We start from the raw sequence: 20,902 nt of genomic DNA, 5'->3' as shown, positions 1-20,902 counted from the left end.
CTGAAGTATAGCACCCTGCCTAGTAGTACATTTTTTAAAAATACATTCTGAACTGTTATAAGGGGTTCCCAAAGTATGGCCCATGGGCTAAATGTGGGCTGAAAGCCCCTTTGATACACCCAGGACTGTTCCTTTGAAGTGGCCCTTCATGGGCAAAACTTTGGGAACTTGCTTTATGCAGTATGGCTTCAACTTTCAATCAAAAACACAGACAGGCTTTTTATTGGATAGGTTTAAGTTGCTCAAACAAACTTTATCTTCCTTTAGGCTTTTTTAAAAAAATGCTAATGATTCAAATCACAGCACTTGACATTTTCTTTTTAGTTTCTATTACAGCATCTGAGATAACAAACAATGAAATATCAGAGGAAAAAGAAATCTGTTTACAGATTTTCTTTGTCCTCTTGTTAATACTTTGCATAACATGAGTTTTCCTGTTTTAAGTGGATCTTACACATGGCAGAAGATGAGAGAAGAACTGCTAAAACTCAGAAAAGATTATTCAAGGCCCATAAAATTGACAATGGCGCCTCAAAGACAGTTTGTTTGGATTTAAAAGTTGACATTCCATTAAATTAACAAAGGGAGAAGTATAGCATAGCCTTTGCAAATGGCTTCCAAATGAATAACTCTTCTGAAAAATGGTTTCTGCTGTTCTGAGAAATTATTGAAGAAGTGGAGGTTCTGGAAAATATGTATCTCATGCAAGAAGGTGAATGAGTTAATCTTCTTTTCAAGACTGAAATCTTGACCTTAAAGTCATGTCTGCACAAAGGGCAATATCTTTTTTTATGGGTGTAATTTGAGCCAAGAAAATATGCTATTGTTTGAATGTGCAAATCTTAAGGCTTCTATAGTTGCATGCAGATGGTAAAGTAATAGGATATGCAATTGCAAGAATGGATGTCAAATTGAAAATTGTGTCCTTTGGCTCCAGCTTGGCAGCCATTGCTCATCGTGTTTCCAGGAGACATCTACCAACTGTAAACTCATTGCAAGTGTAGATTGTACACTCACTGCTCCAGCTGGGAATGCATCCTCACATGTTCTTCATTTGCCAGTGGGCAGACACAAGCTATTGTGCTTGCACTCCACCTACCAAACAGTTTTAAAAATCAAAGCCAATGGCGGCAAACAGGTTGCCAACAAACCTCTAAAAGACTTCACTGATTTCTGCTCTTGTTCCTGCATGCCAACATTCCATTTCTGGCTCCTGACCTTGGCTTGTCTCTTGGCTTTCAACCTCCAGCTCACGACCCTGGCTTCTCTCTAGGCTCCCAGCCGGTACCTCATGATTCTGGCTCTATCTCTGACTCCAATTTATAGCCTTGACTAGCAATGTCCCAGATGTTTCTACCTGCAGGATCAGGTCCCTCATAAAACACAAGTTGAGATGGTCTCTTAACCATCCCTCCCCTTACCCCACACACACCATGCAGAGATTGGGTACTGCTGCCACCATCCTTATTATGTAATAGGCCCATATTTAGAACAGTTAACAAGAAAGTAGAAAACATGAGGCTTAGGCTCTTCTCAGTCTGAGGTTCAAATGCACATTTCCCATCCAAGAGAGTGCCCAAAACAGAAGGTGTATGACTAGGCCTCCTGTTAAAGCAGTGCAGAAAGGAATGCAAGATTCATGGGAACAAGACAATAGTATACAAGAGAGCATGACTTTCCTGGTAGGGAGAAATCCTGGTTTCTAATCCCTGTTCTCAGAACGTTTTTTTTTAATCCAGTGATCTTCCAGCATAAAATATGAATGAGAAGACCTAGAAGTGCTACAAATGTTCAGCTGTTGTGTAAAAACTTGGGTAGGACTCCCCCACATCCTAAAAAGAAAACTGTAAGGCTAATCAGCTCTTTCAAAGCAGGGAGGTTGTTGCATTTATAGCACGTCAGAGTAGACTAGATTGATCAAGTCTACCAGACCATGGTAATTACATTCCAGTGGACTCCAGCATCACATGCATCAGCATCCTGCGCTGAAAAATGGCGATGGGTGCTATAACTAAATCTCATTCAATGAGCTTAGTTAAAGCACCCCCACAACCATTTTTCAGTGTGGGGATGCTGATACACATGACACTCCAGGCACCTTAATTACAGCAAATCTAGGAGCTGGTCTAATTAAAGCGACCCTCCTCCCCTACCCGTCAGAGCAATGTATAAACGCACCTTGATCCTAAGTAGATGAAAGTGCCTCTATTCTGGAGAGGAGTTGGAGTTCAAATACACTTTATATCCATCATTTGTTACTGACTAACTATAAGTGCTTCCCTAGTCAGGATCCAGGAATTTTGAATCAGCCTCCTAAGGTGCTGTGACATTCCTTTAAAAAGAGATATGGAGTACACATCCTGGGAGCCAAGAGATGCAAACCAGCCACCTGCAGAGACAGCAATTACCATATTGAACTTGAACTGGCAAAAGAAAGCACTGAGCATTCTTGGCTGTAAGACAGGATACCCTTCTTCTTTTGAACCACAAAGTTACCATAGTAGAACCTTTTACTGTTGACATGGTAGGGGACAATTTTCTACTGTCCCTATGTTTAACAATGACAGTACCTCTCCCTGCCCAAAATATGGTGCAAAGTAGCAACCAATGAATGTTTGCGCTTCTGAAACTACTGATCCTTTCTCAGCTTCAGTATCCCAACTGATGAGAGTGAATGCAATATAGCTGATACTTCAGTTTTCTCATAGAAGCTGGTGAATAAATTCCAAGAGATTTTAAGGTGACCATGGTAGTCCTTTAGCAAGTGAAGTGTTCTCACACCTAACAGCTCCAAAACCTCTAATGGAAGGACTTCAACAGTGTGTTGGGCTTCCATAGCGAAACCCACTCATTGCAGCAAGGAAAAAACAAACACTCTCATAACTGCCATAGCAAAGAATAGCAAGGCACTATCAGTAGCATCTATGGCCACTTGCCTATGGTATAACTTGCGCCTCTGTCGTAAGCACCAATATGACTTTTTTCTGCTCCAAGGGTAGGGAGTCCACATTAGCAAAACACTCAGATGCAGAAATCCTACCTGATAACTGCCAGTTCTGAACTAGAGACTGGTGGAAGAAACCTACTCTCAAACAAGTCCAAATATTCCAGAAACCTCTTTTGTGATAAACCAGAACTGTTTTGCCTTCTCATTGACAAGATCTACAACCAGTGAAAGGCATGGAAAAATACTGCGTGTAAAAAATATTGACTCTGTAGGAGGAACTTTTAGTTGCTGAGGGACTTAACAGGCTTGTGTCCTACTGGCCTCTACCAGACTGTTTGATTATGGCCTGCAAGGCGGGCCACCCTAGCTGGGCCAGAGTACTGTAGAAGATCTACATCCATCTTTCAAACATCCTTAGAGGAAGTCTGTGAGTCTTCTCACACTTCTGCTTGACATTCGACAGTACTGATAGTGCCTACTGAAAGATGGGGAAAAGTGCTGCTGTCCTTTAGTAAAGTGGTGTTTTAGTAGAGTTATGAATCTTTAGGTGGGGAGGGGTTTAGAGGGTCTCTGGGTTTTTTTGGCCATTTGAGAAGAGCTCCAACAACTGACCTAAGGCAGCAATTTATCTAAGATGGTGAAACACATCCCTGAAGAACTGAATTCTGCCTCTGGGTCTTCTCTGTGCATTGCTTTTTTACACGAGGCCATGAGGGAGAAGACTCATTAGAGCAACTGCTGCGGGAGTAACCAAGCAGCCAAGACAAGGACTGCAAGCCCAAGATCAGGCACTCGGGATGGAGGGGTAGCAGGTCAACTCCAAACAGGAAAGACTAACACCTAGGGGGCCTGTGAGTCACCAGATGCAGGTGATAATCAAAGGGGCTAGGGTAAGGGCATGCACAGGAGTGTAAGGGCCACCAGGGAGGAGAGTGCTTTGAAAAGAACAGTAACTGGAGGCAGCTTTGCCAGGAGCCAAACCCCTTACAGAGAGGGAGTAACTGCCAGGGAATTCAGGCAATAAAGGCAACCCTTGGAAGCAGGGTGATAGACCTGGGTTGGGTAGTGTCCAAGGGAAATTCATTCACTCCAAACAATAAATGTTTTGTGTTAACTTGACAGCTCGCTTTTTCTGTTCATGCACCTGCTCAAGTGGGGTTGCCTCTGTTTAAGTGACCACGTACTACTTTTTTGTTTTAGCGTTAGCTTCCCCAGCGCAGGGTGTGTTAAGGTGTGAGCCTGCTGCTCTGGTCTGTTCTCTAACCAGTGGGTTGGTTGGGACTAGAGGGGAAGAGGAGGAGGTCCCATAGTTGTCCAGAGCAGAGCAGAGCATAGCCAGAGCTCAGAGCAGGGCAGAGATGGAGCCCAAAAGAGGATAGAGACTAGGCACTAGGCAAAAGGTTCCCCAAGGGTCCTGGACAGTCTCCCAACATTTATTCCTCCAAAACATAACATCAGAGGTGTGGCCAGACAGGAAAAGCCCCTGGGGCCAGGTAAACAGGACTTTGATGGATGGAGGTGCTACTACAGTTTTTGCCCTCATCGTGCCACAGGACAGTAACCTCATTTTCTGAATACCCATCTTGAGATCCTAGGGTTACACACATACAACACTAAGCAACTGAAGCCACTGGGAACTAGGGCTGTGCAAAGCTTTGGTAGCCGATTCAATTCGGAGGAGATTCAGCCTGATTCGGCAGCAGAATATCTGAATCCGAATCGAATTGGGAAACCCATTAAAAGGTCCGAATCAAATCAGAAGCCTCTGAATCTATTTGGAGAGATTTGGAAGGCTTGCAGCAAACAGAAACTGAGAAGAGGGAAGGGGATGAAGTGATTTTCCATATATGAAAAAGGCTGAGAGGCGGGGAAAGACTGCTCTGGTAGTGACATCTGTAGATGGCCAGTGACTGTGATTTCCCCCCCCAGGTGATACGAGTTTTGCTTTCAACAGTTTGAGGTGTATTTTCACAGAAACCCTCCACCTCTCTCCTTGAAACTTGGCAGGCATCATGCCCTCAGAAGGGGCCACCATCCCTGTTGTTTTGATCTGAATCTGCAAAAACATGACAGAGTTATAGGTATTTTAGTGATTCCCCATTATAGTCTATGGCCAAATTTCCAAATTGAACTGGGACAGTGATTCGAATCACCAAATCGAATCACTGTCCCTCCAGATCGGCCAAATCCAAATCCGAAGCGAATGCTTGCTGCTTCGCACAGGCCTACTGGGAACTATATATACACACAATGCTGAATTCTCTTCAAGGTACATCAAATTAAACATCAGAAGTTGGTGGACACTTGACATTAACCCCTCTGTAATTCAACTCCCTTTATACAAGATGGGTTTAGTAACACCATATCATTATGGTGTTATGAAAAAAAATCACTAGTAAGTTTGGAGCATTCAGAAATTGCGGCACTAGGCATAATAAAACATGAGACATTGGAAGTTATGTAGTCAGAGCAGGGTCCGAATCATTTACAATTAAAAAAACAAACACATGGGCTACATGTTAAATGAGGAGAAAAATGCTGAATATTGGTTCATTAATCCTGTGCACTGAAGGCAGCAAGAGTCCTGAGTAAAAAAACAAAAGGAGACAGAACTAATGACTAGCATAATACTTTTACCCAATTGTAAATGAAGCCTTAATTCTGACGTTTCTTAAGCTTGGAATGCCCGACCTTGTAACCTTGTGGTTTAACATAGTTGTTTGTATGAAATTTTCCGAGTTTAAAAGCAAATTGAAATTCTGTCAGATGGAACCATATTGATCCCTGTATCAGTCTGCCACCAGGATTAAATCTTTAGAAATTTCTGCTGTGGTATTACCGCCTAAACTAATTAGCTGATGGGAGGCCATTTGGAACAAGTAACTGGAAGGAAAAAAAAAAAGATTTTCCTGCAGATTTATAGTTATTTGCTAAATGGCAGAGAAATATTAGGACTCGGGAGTCTTTTGTTCAGCTCCAAGTTCTGGAGTGTATTTCAGTGGTTACAGACCCTTCTGTCTTGCCTTTCCTTCAGTAACTTGGGTCACCAATAACTGTATTATGTGAAAATCTCACAACCCTTATTATGTTAATCCCTGCAATATCATTGTATGGCCATGTGAAGATGAAACTAGGCGCATGTGTGCATGACACTTTAAAGAGGGCTAAATGCTTTCTGCACCACTTTAATTGTGTCGGTGTTTGCACACCTTGGTGGCATATTGTGCATTAATTCCAGCTGCTGTAAGAAATTCGACAGCGTAATGCACCTTAAGTAACTTGGGATACAGCAAACTAGAACTCCTTCAAGGAGTTTTAGTTTGCTGCACCTACAGCTGCGAAGCAAAGCACTGGGCTCCATGCAGCTCTACAAAAAGCCCTGCAGGCAGCTTGGCAGCAGCCCAGGAAGACCAGCTCTGCCCAAGAAAAGCAACAAGCCTGATTTCTCCCCCCTCCCCCACAAGCCTGCCTACCTGAGCTGTGCGGGGGCCTGGTGCTTCCCTCTGTGGCTGCAGTCCCCCTGGGACCGCCCGAGCTGGGTGCCTGTGGGCGGGTGCCGCTTGTGGGGGGCCTGCCACTGCCTGAGGGAAGCACCAGCCCCCCTGCAGCGCAGGGACCGCTCCGCCCACCGACAGCTCGCCTTCCCCTCCCTGCCGCCGGAGAGGCAGGTAAGTCAGCGGGTGTGTGCACAACATGGAAGTTTAAATCAGTCCTAAATTTAAGCAGTGTTTTTAAAAATCCACAGTTTCAATTCAGGGCCTGTTTTTCTTCTACACATGCCCTATCCTTGCAATCCTACCCTCATTTTACAGATCAAGAATTTAGGCACGAAAATGCTAAGTAACTTGCCCAAAGTTACCAGAAAATTTGTGGTAGAGCAGACAGAATTAAACAGGTCTCCTATATCTTAGACTAGTCTTCTTAACCACTGGACCACCTATCTAAACCCTCTCCCTTCCTCTGCATTTAACTAAAACAGCTTCTTCTACCTCAATGCCTGGATTCAAAAGCAGGAGCATTCAAACACAGAAAGTGTTTCCTTCCTTTTTTTTTTTGTCCGGTACCCAGCCTGAAACAGTAATCAGCAGCTAGAGTATTTTTTGCTCAACTGTTCTATAGGCTAGCACTACAGAAGAAAGAGACTTGGGGGTCATCATTGACCACAAGGTGAACATGAGCCTTCAATGCAATGCTGCGGCTAGTAAAATGACCAAAACGCTGGCTTGCATCCATAGATGCTTCTCAAGCAAATCCCGGGACGTCATTCTCCCCTTGCACTCAGCCTTGGTGAGGCCACCTGGAGTACTGCATCCAGTTTTGGGCTCCACAATTCAAAAAAGATGTGGAGAAGCTTGAGAGAGTCCAGAGGAGAGCCACGCACATGATCGGAGATCAGGAAAACAGACCTTACGACGAGAGGCTGAGCACCATGGGGCTCTTTAGCCTGGAAGAGTGCAGGCTAAGGGGTGATCTGATGGCCACGTATAAGTTTATCAGGGGTGACCATCAGTATCTGGGGGAACGTTTGTTCACCAGAGCGTCCCAAGGGATGACGAGGTTGAATGGTTATAAACTACTGCAAGACCGTTTCAGGCTGGACATAAGGAGGAATTTCTTTACTGTCCGAGCCCCCAAGGTCTGGAATAGCCTGCCATCGGAGGTGGTCCAAGCACCTACATTGAACACCTTCAAGAAAAAATTGAATGCTTATCTTGCTGATCCTATGACCCCAGCTGACTTCCTGCCCCTCGGGCAGGGGGCTGGACTCGATGATCTTCCAAGGTCCCTTCCAGCCCCAATGTCTATGAAATCTATGAAACAGTGGACAGTCAGCCCACTTGCCATTCAGAACTGAATACTGCTTGCTGCAAATGGAAACATCAGAAAACAATGCTGCCAGCAACCTATTTTGAGTATGTATAAATAATGAAATTCAGAGCCCTGTAACAGCCTAATCTGGGCTGATTTTTAAGACTTATACCCCTGCCAAAAGATGACCCACATACTAGCTTTCAGGACCCTGCTCAGAAAAATTAGAGCATTAAAGCTTCCCAAAGAAGTGGTTGCAAGATTGGTTGTGTTTTGTTTCTTAAAGTGGGCAAACCAACATACCTCATTCTAAAAACTGAACACTTTAAGTTGAAATATTTACAACAAACAAAAAAACAAAGACCAAAAAAAACCTGCCCAAGCCAGACACCTGCCATAGAAAAACTCAGCCCAAACAGCTGAAGTCTGGCAAAGTTACAATCAAATAAAACACTTCTAGGCAGGGAAGTGTTTGGCATTCTTTACCAGACACTTTGCTACTGACTCTATAATACTGGTCTCAAATGGACATGTAGCAAATATCCTACTGCAAACAGGAACAGTATAATCCAAAGAGCAAGTACTAAATTCATTGAATGAATTCTAATTAGGCTTATATACCTTTGATATTTTGTCAGTGTCTGCACTGTAAAATGGAAGTGGCTTGAGCTTGGAGTACCTGGACTAGCATAATCAGCATAAAGAATATTGGCAGGAGCCAGGAGTTTAGTTCTTGCTAGCAGTCAAAGTACAAGACCTCCAGGAGCACTGGGACCATACTTTGGTGGCTATCTTGTTCTTCTGCATTCTTCACTGCCATCATGCTCACCGCTTCTACTATAGCCTGCTACCACAGGCTACAAATCACACCTTTATTTTGCCATGCAGATGCACACTAAATGCAAAAGTAATCTGTCATTTTCAGTGACTCTTCCTTAAGAATAATGTCTGGCAATCTAAGTAAATTAAAATTGCCTGGTAGTTCTCAAACTACTGGCTTCTACTTTTTTATCCAAGACTTCAGGAAAGGGGGAAAAAGGCAAATTAAAAAAACTACCTTTATTTTTTTCTTCTTCAGTTACACACTTTTAAACAGGGATCTATTTCATTATTCTGACATTCAGGCAATGTTGACTTCATTAGTTTAGACAGGGAAAAGTAAATCATTGTTGGCTTAACCTGAACATACCTGCATTACTTTTTATTGACCAGTTATGTTGTCAGAAGAAAATCCTCCTCAGCATCAAAATGGAGCACTTAAAAATAATGCAAGAAAGCAAATGTCTACATACTGGTCTCTGCAGCAAATAAAGAGATTTTATAACTTTTAAAATATTTAAGTCCATAATTGGATTAATATACACACCTTGTTATGTGTAAGGAGTTCAGATCATATAAACACCGTACAGGCCAAAAACCCTTGATAATTATGGTAAACAGGTGCATAAGAAATACAGATACTGCACGTATATACAAACATTATGGAGCAACAAATTTGGTCAAATAATGCAAAGAATGGATTTCACATTAGAATGGTCAAGTTAACCTTCTACCTTTTCAGCTCAAATCAAAATAAAAAAAATAGATAACTCTGAGATTAAGACAGTCATTAATACAAACAGGTAGAGTAGAAACTCTTAACCAAATTACAGTATGTGTTTTTGTAAGTCGAGTTCAGGTTTTAAAAACAAAGATTTAACAAAATCATTAACAGCAACAGTGACAAAACAAAGAACAGAGTACACGTGTGTGTTCATATGAGCACATAATCCATCAAAACAATACACTGCACTTTTGCCTGTTAAGAAAAAATAAATTACAAAATACAATTAAAATCCCTGTAAATGCAATAATGAATTCAAAGGTGTGCATTTATCTATTTTAATACACATTTTGAATGCTACTATAAAACAGATTAAAAATAAATAACTTTGCCAAGAGGCGTGTGTTGATAGAAAAAAAATTACTACAAGTTTAATTACTTGTAATTAATTAATTACTACAAGTTAGGAGGATTTAAAAAACTATGATAATTAATCTGAGGTTTGGTCAACAAATCTGTCTTGTCATTTCCTTCCTTTTATTCCATCTCTCCAAGCTACTGGCAGCTACATGACAAAAGCACACCTCTGTCATTATGGCTTTAAATGAAGCTGACTTGAAAAAAAAAATGGAATGGGCTGCCTTTTCTACAGAACAGCTGGTTTGTTCAGATTGCAGGCACTTCAAAAAGATTGTGGTGGGGGAGGGGGAGGGAGGGGAAGTACCTGACCCATCCTTTCCATAGCATCTTACAACAGTCGCAATATTATACTGAAAGGTAAGAAAGTTCCATAAAACCACAGCAGTTTTGCACACTACAGGCTAGTATGCAGAGAAGACAGTACAAGTCGACCCCCTTCCATTGTTTGATTTTAAAATCAAAGAGTAAAATAGTTTACAATCAGATCTTTCATCATTACATGGCACATCCAAATTTTTAGTTTAGAGGATGTTGTTGTCATTCAGCAGTAAACTCATTGGGAACCCTAGACTTTAATTCCTATCCCACTTTAACCAAATTCACATTTAGTTTTTAGTGTATTTTATAACTCAATATCTTTTGTCTTTAGACGGTACTGTCTAATAAAACCAGAAGCACAACTTACATCATACAAGCATTTGTATTTTTGTACAAGCACTGTTGCCATTTCTACTATACTGCAACTCCATTAGAGGCACAACAAAAACAAATTTTCAGACCCAGAGTCTACTGGTGATATTATATCATTTAGACCAGTGTTATCAGTTGAATCCATCTAGCTGCTTCTTCCATTTCTCTGTGCAGTAAATGTACCATGATATCATGGAGACGATTTAATACTAATACAATACAATTTGTGACTGCAGTACCATCAGTAATACTGAATAAAAAAACCCAAAACAAAACAATGCAGATGTCACAGACAAAATAAAATATCTTAAGGTAAGACTTTTTATTATTTTTAAATGCTTGGGCAATTATATTTTTCTTCTGTATCATCCACTTGAATAAAAGATTCTTTCAACATGCTGTTACAGAATTCATTAAATACCAGATTTAAGAGACATCTGGTCTTCACTTAAGAGACTGCTAATGCTTTCTAGGACAGGAAAAATGCTTTTGAAGTTTAGTTTTGCTGAAAATAGAGCAGTGTTCATTTGTACCATTTCATTGGTCCATTTATTGATGGTCAAAGAAGCACTCGTGTTTGACAAAACTTTAAAGCTTCCAGAAGAGATGAATTAAAGAAAATATGAATGTGGGACAACAAAACCAAAGCCTGGAGGCATGACATTTTTAAGAGGGAGTCCTTGAAAAACATGTGGTCACTACAGAGGTGATTCTGTTTAATCACAAGACAGCAGATGAACAAGCAAGTAATTCCCCATGTTCTGCCTGCTTCCAGAGTCATTTGTGGCGTTGAATAGTTTTCCTTTTCCTTCTCTTGAAAAAACAGCAGCACCTACAAATATGACAGGAAACATATTTAACAAAAATGAATCCACAAAAAAATGGCTATATATATTAATATATTACATTAATATATTAAGACCGAAAAGTTTTAAACTATTACAAGATGCATATTAATTTCTATAGTGAATGACTGACATGTGAAGCTAAAACTAAAGTAGACTTACTGCTAATACATTTCACTGTCTTTTGGGGGCAGTAAAATAAGCTGCATAGTAAAAGAAACCATTTTTTAAAACTACTACAATTTGATGCCAAGGAACAATAGGTGTAAAAGTGAAAAAGAAAAATGGAGCAAGGGGGAAAGAATAATGGAGCATTACATGAAGAATTAAAGATGTACTTTCAAAACAGTGTCTTGTTCTCCTGTGTACTTTTTTTATTAGATGCTAACATGCCAGACATGAATTTAAATGTATTTTAAGTACTCACAAACTGAACACCAATTCTCTTATATGGTTAATACAACCCAGTGTTATTTTAGAGGCACTTAGCACATAGAGAAAGGGTCCTAGTTTTTTTTTAAATCTCAGAACAATATTTAACAATAATTTTAAACTTCATGTTCTGATTTACTGCTGTAATAAAAACTCAAGGAAGCTATAATCAGACTTCAAAAGATGATTGGTACCACATAATAGCATTCTCGTCTCTGCTGTATTATAAATATGAACAAAGAAGTCCAAATTGACAATAATAATTTGTCATTTTCATTCAGTGGACTGTCTGGGAAACATGTAATAGCAAACAAGAGACATACCAGAAAGGCAAAGAAATAAATAAAAGAAAAATGTGAAGAAATAAATGCTCCAAAAGGGGAAAAAGAAAATGCAAAAAGAAAAAAGGATTTATTGAAAAATAAAATAGAACACTAAAAAGTAGAAATACTAGGTGGAGGAGGAAAAGGGGGGAGATAAAGAGACTGCGAAGCAAACACAATTGTATTTTTTTCTATGTTACATTAGTCTGAACAAATTTAAGCCTCTCTCAAATTCTGAGTTAAATCCTATTTTGACTTCCTGGTCATATGCTTTAAAGTTAAAATGTACAATATGGGAAATGTCCACAATATTTATTACAAATCTAAGAAGTGAATGTGTGATTTATTTTAGTGTCCTTTGCTCCAGAAAACCCGGATAAAGACTGCTACTCTTCCTATTTCCTCCTCCCAGCAGAGTGCAAGTGGCAGATTCTAAAACCCTACAGATACAAGATTGGTGCAATTTCAATAAATCAGTTACACTCCAAAAGAAATTCTGCCTCCTCATCTCAGGAGATAGGGACAGAGGATGTGGATTTAGAAAAGAAGCATTTACTTTCCAGTAACTAAAGTTTGGGAAGTGCTATCCTTGTGCACTTCAAGGAACAGACATTTCAAGCAGTTGAGCCTGCTCCCAGCAGCCCATATATAGCACACATCTGCTCTGCCTCTCTCTCTGCTCTATGGCACAAGTGTAAAGAGAGTTCTTGTTTCCTGTACCAGAGTATTAAGAATTCAGAGAAAAAATGGTAAGCAAAATGTACAGACATCTTAAATGGCACTTACAGGTAACATTTCAAGAACTCTTTTGGGCAGATACCATCTTGGAGCCAAAACTTTTTTCAGTGTCAATGATGGGAATAGTCTCATCAAAAAAGATTTCCACATACTTTAAAGCCTTTCCACACAGCCAAATCTAGCAATCCAGAGACTGAGGCCAGTCCCCAAGATTTACTCAGGCATTTGGCGCTGTAGTCCTTCCAAGACCAGGAAATGAATTAAATATTTTAAAAGGGTACACTTCTCAAATATACAAGACTTCCCCTAAACAATAATGCCACTTAACATACTATCCAGGACAGACATAGCCCTGTCACAGGGGGACAAAACTCAAAACTAGGAAACCCAGAGAAAGTCAGGCCAACAGTTGATTTCATGCCCTAACCTTTACATCCTCTGCGTAGAGCACAAGGTTAGGCAGGGTATATATGAACTACTCAAACACTGCTAGTGGTAAAAAAAGGAAAAAAAAAGAAAACCCTTTGTAGTGGAATGTTTGGCCACACCTGAATTCACAGAAGAATTGGCATATAGACAAGCATGCAGAGGAGGAAAAATAAGGGTCACTGGGTGTCTCTACATAGGATGCTTTTAGTGCAGTAGGCTAGTTCTACTGTGCGATAATGTGGTGGGCAAAACCCGTATTAATGTGATAACAGACAGTAGAATTAGTCTACAGTGCATAACCGTCACCAAAAAAACGTGCCAGCGCTACTGTGCAGTAGCACCAATTACAGTGCATTAAGATAGTACCTGTAATTGCAGATACTTAACTTAATGCACCATAATTATGGTGCATTAATGAACATGTAGACACAACCTCTGATATTCAAACAGAGATGAATCAAAAATACACGATGAGACAAGGGGGAAGTGTACTTCCCCAATAATAGTTAAAGGCATACCACAGCTTAGTCGCTAAAGAACTAAGCAGTGTTAAACTACAACTAGTCTGAAAGTTAAGGGACTTTAAATAGGAAAACGCTGAATTTAATGATAGTGAGAAAATACAGTTAAAAATCCAGAGAGGAATCTACAAAATTTAAACACTTCTTTTCAAGATACAGCTACAGGTTTCCCTTGATTTATGTGGGTTCTGTATATACGAATCCGCTCTTATGCAATGAGCATTTTTAGACCCCTAATTTGTTATATGCAAGATAAATTTGCTCTTATGCAATCAGCACAGGTACTTGCTTGGGGGAGGAGAGGCAAGTCTGCAGGGGGGACAAGGGCCATGAGACTGGGGACCCACTCACCCCAGCCCCTGCTGCAGCAGCCCCAGGAGTGGCCGGTGCCAGCTGCATGCAGCTCCTGGGTTGCACCGTGCTCTGCTTGTCCCCACTGACCCCAGCTCCTGGGCTGCACCGTGCTGTGATGCAGGCAGATGATGTTGGCTGCTCCCAGAGCTGCTACAGCAGGGGCTGGGGTGAATGCAGACAAGCTGCGCCACACCCTGTGCCCCCTGGGGCTCCACTTGTTCCCACTCACCCCAGCCCCGGCTGCAGCAAGAGCCGTACCCTCCCACCCGCACCCACTGACAGTTCCCTTTGCTTTGCTCCCTTGTGCAGCCCTGGGATCGGCACCCCTTCTCCCACCTCTTCCCTTGTCCCAGCCTCACTTCCTCACCGACATAGGAACCTATCCCTATTTGCTACATTATAAAGTGGGTTTGCTTTATGCAAATTTGATTTATGAGCCATTCTCTGGGAATGCATGTACAGCATAAATCTAGGGAAACCTGTACCAGCAACATAATCATTTTTTTTACAGAACTAAAAGACAAAGTGTAGTGATTTTTAAGAATCAGAGCTGATAAGCTTTTGTGACCAGGTTCAATTAGTATAGAGGTGTCAAATATGTGGCCCCCCAGGATGGATACAATCCACAGAGATGGGTCATCTGGTTTGTGGGGCTTCTGTCTTTGGCTGGACATATCACCTCTGGATCCAGCCTGAAGGCTTCTCACCATGTCTCCCAGAGCTGTTATGGTGGCTCAGTCACCACCCAGGGAACTACCAAATTTATGGGTTTTGAATTACACTTTTAGCATATAAACTGATGGCAGGGCAGCAAACAGCATTAACCCCTGCATGCTGATCACACGAACAGCAGCTCTGGCAGCCATGGTAAAATGCTTATAGTCCGGAGCAGGTCTACCAACTCATTTGTATTTGATATCTCTGAGCTAAACTAAGAAGCAACTTTCCCCTGCCTTCCGTCTGCCTTCAAACTAACATGGCTAACTACCTCTCTCTAATTTTTAAGCTATAGCTAGCAACTCTACTAAAATCTACCTATAAATGCTACAATTGTTTTGATATTACACTCATTAGTAAGTAAGCTATGACCATCGCTGCTTAAATTAGGTTCTGAATGAACAGATCTATAGAAACTGGCTCACTGCCAGCCTTTCACTAATGGAACTGCTTTGCACTATTTCCTACTACTTATCATAAAACTTGATGCATGCCATGAAAACCCAAAATATTTTTAAAATGGGGAAATTCTTAAATTTCATAGGTTCTGGTGGCAGATCACATGGGTGGGTTTTTATGTCATTTTCCAAGTAAGCTCTTGGAAAGATTTAGCATTGGTTCTCTTAATTAGTTTTATTATATAAAACATTTCTGTGCAATTAACTGTACACTATGAGGAGGCTTGGGAGAACAGAGTAGGAGGAGAACAGTAAAGAGACAGAACTGATGTTAATATTGAAGTGATCACCTACAATTCCCTCCTATGTGTTAATTTTATACTACAGCACACTTGATATAAATGAAGTATGTCCTGGGAAAGTAGCCTGAGCTACTAAATAAGTTCACATCTAATGATTCCTCACTTTTGTTTTACATCTTCTATGACTCTGTGATTCAACTAGTTCTGGGTCTCTCTGATTTCCTCCCTAGTACACTTCTCCACCTTTTCTGTGACTTACATGTGCTGCATACAGTTTCCCCATTTTCTTTTCCACTCATCTAGTCCTGGCATTTCATGGATATTGCATAGTTATCAAAGCAAAGGGTACTGAAGTGGTAGAAAAGTCCTATCCGTAACAATTGTAAGGCAATGTCTCCTCGCTGCAGGTAGTCTGTAGGCTTGGCAGTCTTATTATTAAAGATTTCTTCCATTAACTGTGATGAAAGACTATTCAAAAAGGTATCCTAGTTAAAAGTATTTGATTGTATGAAACTGAAATAGTAACGCTATTTGATACAGGGAAATAAAGTATACGTTTAAAAAGTTACATTAAATGAATTTTAATATTCCTTCCAAAAGGTGCAATAAATCTTTAAAGTGAAGATCTGATACTAAAAATAAGTATTTAAATCTGTAAGTCCTGGAACCCTTAAAATGTTTTAAATTTTAACAAATATATCATTTAAATATACCTGTATTTCATAAAATAATGTTAACAATCCATTTTAAAATAATCTTCTGATATAAGAGCTTTTGTGACATTTTAAAATTTGGGTTACATTTATACCAGTTTATAAACCTACAAAGAAAATAGCTCCACAAATGCCGACATGTTCTTAAATATAATCTCACTAGAGGGCCTCGTTAGAATATATACTAACTATGAGTTAAACATTAAGCTTAAAGCTGTACTAAAGGCACTTAAAATGTGAGCGTCTGCAAATTAAAGCTCACTAACTCGTGTTAAGTGCCTTCTGAGCATCTTAAAGTTACACCACTCATGTACAGATAACTTTGGTCTGCTCCACAGAAATGAAATTAGCAATTTGCAGCCCTTCACGCATTCCAGGATACACTGCTTCCAGTGCCCTTCCCCACCGCACCCAACCCACAGCAGGGACAGAACCCAGGTGTCCCGAGTCCTCCCACATCCCTGCTCACCAGTCCTCTAGTAACAAGTCAGAACTGTGCAGACAAGAAATGGTAGTTTAAGTGTGGTGTGGTAACTCCACCCTGGCTTGGGTTTTCCTTAATTATTTTATGCAACATAAAAAGCTTGATCACATGAACATATTTGCTTGTTTTCCAATCTAAAATATTTGTGGATGTAATTTTTATTTATATGTAGCATAAATAGGGAATTCTTTTTTTCCCTAATGGAAAGCAACAGCTTTTTCTCCATTCTATGCAAGCTAAATCAAACTTTCACCACTTAAGCCTGCAACCTGTGCTATGTTAAACAGTCAGTCTCCTCCTTCCCACATCAGGACTGTTACTACATTTGTTTTTCTATTCAATAGTTCCAAAACATGCTGCCCTTTGCCTTAGACAGCTTCTTACCACCAATATGCCAAGCAATTTCACACCTCCAGGCTGCTTTTACGATGCTGAAATATTACAGACACTTCTCAAAACTCACTTCCTTCACTTTTATCTGACCTCAATAACTTCCAATCAAGTACCTCATCACCACTGTCTTCCCCAGGACAGAACAATCTTTCAAAAGAAACCAAGATGACAGATAAAAATCTGTCCCAAGACATTCATCCTTTGTTTTAACCTGATTTCTGACCTCTCTAATCTCATTCCTGTGTTGATGTTTTACTTGGTACATCTAAATTACTTTATGTCCATATTACCCTACTATCCCCAACTGGGGTTGTTGTTCCACTATGTTAGGTACTGCACAAGCATATGTAGAAACAGTTCTTAAAATCTAAAAAATATTATTAGAGCTGACCGAAAATCAGAATGTCTATTATGTGGAAAGTTTTCATGTTCTGAATAAGTTAAAAAAAAAAAAAAAAAAAAGAGGCAGTCAAAATGTCAGTATTTCTCATACAGCAAATTGTTACCAAAAATTCTCTTTGAAAAAGTGGAAACATTTTGATCTAAATGGAACAGTGACATTCCAGAACCAAGCAAAACTCAGTTTTGAGTTAAAGCAACTTTGTGTCCTCTTGAACTGCTGGACTGCTGCACTGGAACTGTACTTCAAGGATTTTGTGCTCTCACGTTTCTTTTAGGTTAGATTTCCTGACTGAACTATATTTTCTATAATATCTCCTACTGGTTCAGCCAGATGGTAGACTGCTCTGCATTTTGGGAGATCTAATCAGAGGGTCCAACCTACAGTAGTGAATAGGGGGCATAAGACATTGGAAAGATAACTTCAAGTCACTGTGGCAGCTCAGGCAGATGCAGTTCAAAACCTAAACTGATATAAAATGAAGTGATCTGGTATTGTTTAAACTAGCAATTCTCAACTGGGGAGCCAAGGCACACTGGGGTGCCACAAGATCCTTTGAAGGGTGCTCATGGGGAGTGAAAGGAAATAAGTGAGGTGTGATGAGATAAGCAGATAAAGGCAGGCTCTGGCTTCAGGTATGAGGAAATAAATATATAAATGGTTTGAACACAGGCTCTCCCTGTCTAGCTGCTTCCCTATCCCCATTGCCTGCCCCCTTTGCAAGGAGGTAAGCCCTGTAATAAATACATTTAAAAAAATGGGGTGGCTCTATTCACAAGCTATGGATGGGTGCCTTGAACCTAAAAAAGGTTGAGAACCACTGTTTTAAACCAATGGGTTTTGAGTCATAGAACCTGACCCAAAATATTTTTGGGAAAACTGACATCTTCCCCCAACTTAAGATTCCAAACTGGCAGAATTCACATTTTCCATCAAAAAGGAGACAAGAACTGGCTGTAGAGCTATGCAACATCCTAACACACCTATAGGTCAGTATAAAAATTAAATGACCACTTTCCTAATAGAAAAACCCATGAATTTAGAATGGAACAAATCATGTTTTTAATTTATGCTACATGCAAAAATAAATATGCAACTTTTACAGGTATATACCCATGACAACATGAGTATGCTTTGTGAGAACGAGGTGATTCTAATTGGAATACTCTATGTATTTGGTTTACATATATATTTATCCATCTAAATACAGATACAGATATGTAAATACACAGAGTAAGCACAGTAAAAATACCCTCAGTGTTGGCTGTTATGGAGTACCCCATTGCCAGTGATAGGATGTTTATTGGGAAACTTAAGCTTCCTGATATACACAGTAAACACTGAAACAGAAGTAGGAGATCTATATCCGGCTAAACTATGCTTGTGTCCATAGTTAAATCACTAGCAGCTGTGATAACAAATCTTACAAACACTGTTACAAAAGGTCACCAATTTTTACTGCCACAGAAATGAATGTTTATTTTTATGCAGAAGATGATGCTGGTTTATACTTATGCCATTTGGAAAAAAAAGAAAAGCAAAAAAAAAAAGACTTGACAGCAACTATAAAACTCAGAATGTTTTAGGAAAATACTAAATGTGTTCTTCTAAAATATGAAAAAAAATTATGAATGAAATACTTCTGTAACAGCTTTGACTTTCTACATATTTTCAGAAGGAGCAAATGTTAAGCAAAGGAACAAATGGAACAATTTCTTTATAACTGATTCCTACAAGCCCTATCATGCTATAGATATGAAAACCTGAGCTTAATCCTTACGTATCTGTATCAATTAAGTAAATTAACCTCACAGCACCTTATGAGATACAAACTTTATTTTTGTGGTTGATCAAGATTCCCTGCAATACATGGTTAAATGAAACAAAACAAAAAACCCCAATCAAGAGCACTTTAACATATTCAAAATAATAATGTACGCTACTACTACATCCCTGTTTGCAGCACCTATTTAGACCTTAAATCACCAACAAAATTTAAAAATAATTCTAAAGGAACAGTGAACCAGAAAATTGCAAGTTAGATTTCTTCCACAGGCAGTAAAGTAATTCTTTGGGAAAGTGAGATTCTGATATTTCACAACAGTTAACAGGAATAAGCTACACAAAGGGATCTTAAGATTTATTAGTTTAACATATAGGATGCAAAAGCCACAAATCAAGCCCAAAGCTCTAAGATAGACATAGCAGTAATTATTTTGTTCAGAAATGCGGAACAAAGATAAATCCTATATAAACTGAAAGAAGCAACTGCTGCTTTTCAGTACTTCTCAGCATTGTTTGGGCTTTACTTTCATGGGTTTAAGTAGTTTTCTACATTCGAAAATTTTACACTTTGGTGTTTTTCAGAAATGACTCCCCCAGCCTCTCTCTTTAGGATAAAATCAAGCCAAATCTATAAATCATCCAGCACACTAAATTATGGATACTAATGCTATATTGTAATATAGGTAAAACAATTTAAGTATCTGATTTGACTATAACTTCAGGAAAATACTTAATGACTGTACTTGATCAGAAAGTATTTCTAACATGAGGTCACTGCAGTGATTAAACCAGACTGTGAACAGTTGAGAACAATGCTCCCTAGGTAGATCTGTCTGTGAAAGAATTAATTTCAACACATACTGCAGCATTTTGAAGACAGATCTGCCTACCATAGGTATAAGGCAATACACATGTTTTTACATGCGATTAAGACTTCAAAAGAAGGCTGCTTCTGGTCTATTGTAATCTCATCATAACACTGAATGAATTGTTAGCAGGGATCTGGGTTTTCCATTTACTGTGGAAAAACATGTATTTTCTCCTTATTAGGAGAAAAAAAAGTGAATTTTCTCCTTTAAGAGAGAAAAACATGGGAAACCTATGTTTCCCTTTGCAGACTGAAAGCCCCAGCTTGCAAGGGGCTTCTTGGGGCTGGCAGGAGTGGGAGAAGGGTGATCAGGCAGGGGGTGCCACGTGTGTTTGCGCCCATATGTACATGGCAGCCAGGTAGCACAGTAGAGAGCAGCTCCCAACAAGTAAATCTATAGGGGAGCATAGAGGAGATGTGGAGGGGTTGTGGGGGAGAGGCGTAGGCAAGGCATCAGGAGAGTATGGGGGGGCATTTGCCCCCCAAATGTGTGTGCCCACAGTGGGAATGGGGCTGCAACGTGGCTGGACCAACATGGACAGGAGCCTCCTCCATGGCCCAGCAGGCAGGACCTGGTACAAGAGGGCAAAGCAGGGTGGTGAGACACGTTGATGCTGTCAGGACCACCAGCCAAGGACGGGGTGGGGGGCGGGAGAGAGACGGAACGGGGGTGACAGCTGACACAGAGGTCCTGGTGGTGGTAATACTGAGTCTCCCTGCCCCACTGCGCCCTCCCATGCTGGGTCCTGCCTGCTGGGCCATGGAGGTAGCTCCTGCCCATGACAATCTGG

General features: G+C 40.2%; 1 protein-coding gene across 7 annotated transcripts in view; it reads right to left on the bottom strand.

The window, feature by feature from the left end:
- Positions 1-8,796: 8,796 nt before the first annotated feature.
- The window catches only part of CSNK1G3 (casein kinase 1 gamma 3), a 145,418-nt gene continuing 133,312 nt past the window's right edge, over positions 8,797-20,902 (bottom strand). For all 7 annotated transcript variants that reach the window (XM_025200395.1, XM_006020714.3, XM_025200398.1 and 4 more), the window contains one exon: positions 8,797-11,241. In XM_025200395.1, the coding sequence (XP_025056180.1) occupies positions 11,187-11,241 (55 nt within the window). In that variant the 3' untranslated portion in view covers positions 8,797-11,186. The remainder of the gene's footprint in view (positions 11,242-20,902) is intronic.

The sequence above is a fragment of the Alligator sinensis genome, unplaced genomic scaffold (genome assembly GCF_000455745.1).
Source record: "Alligator sinensis unplaced genomic scaffold, ASM45574v1 scaffold227_1, whole genome shotgun sequence".
NCBI classification, from domain to species: domain Eukaryota; kingdom Metazoa; phylum Chordata; order Crocodylia; family Alligatoridae; genus Alligator; species Alligator sinensis.
This window is presented reverse-complemented; position numbering and strand designations above follow the sequence as displayed.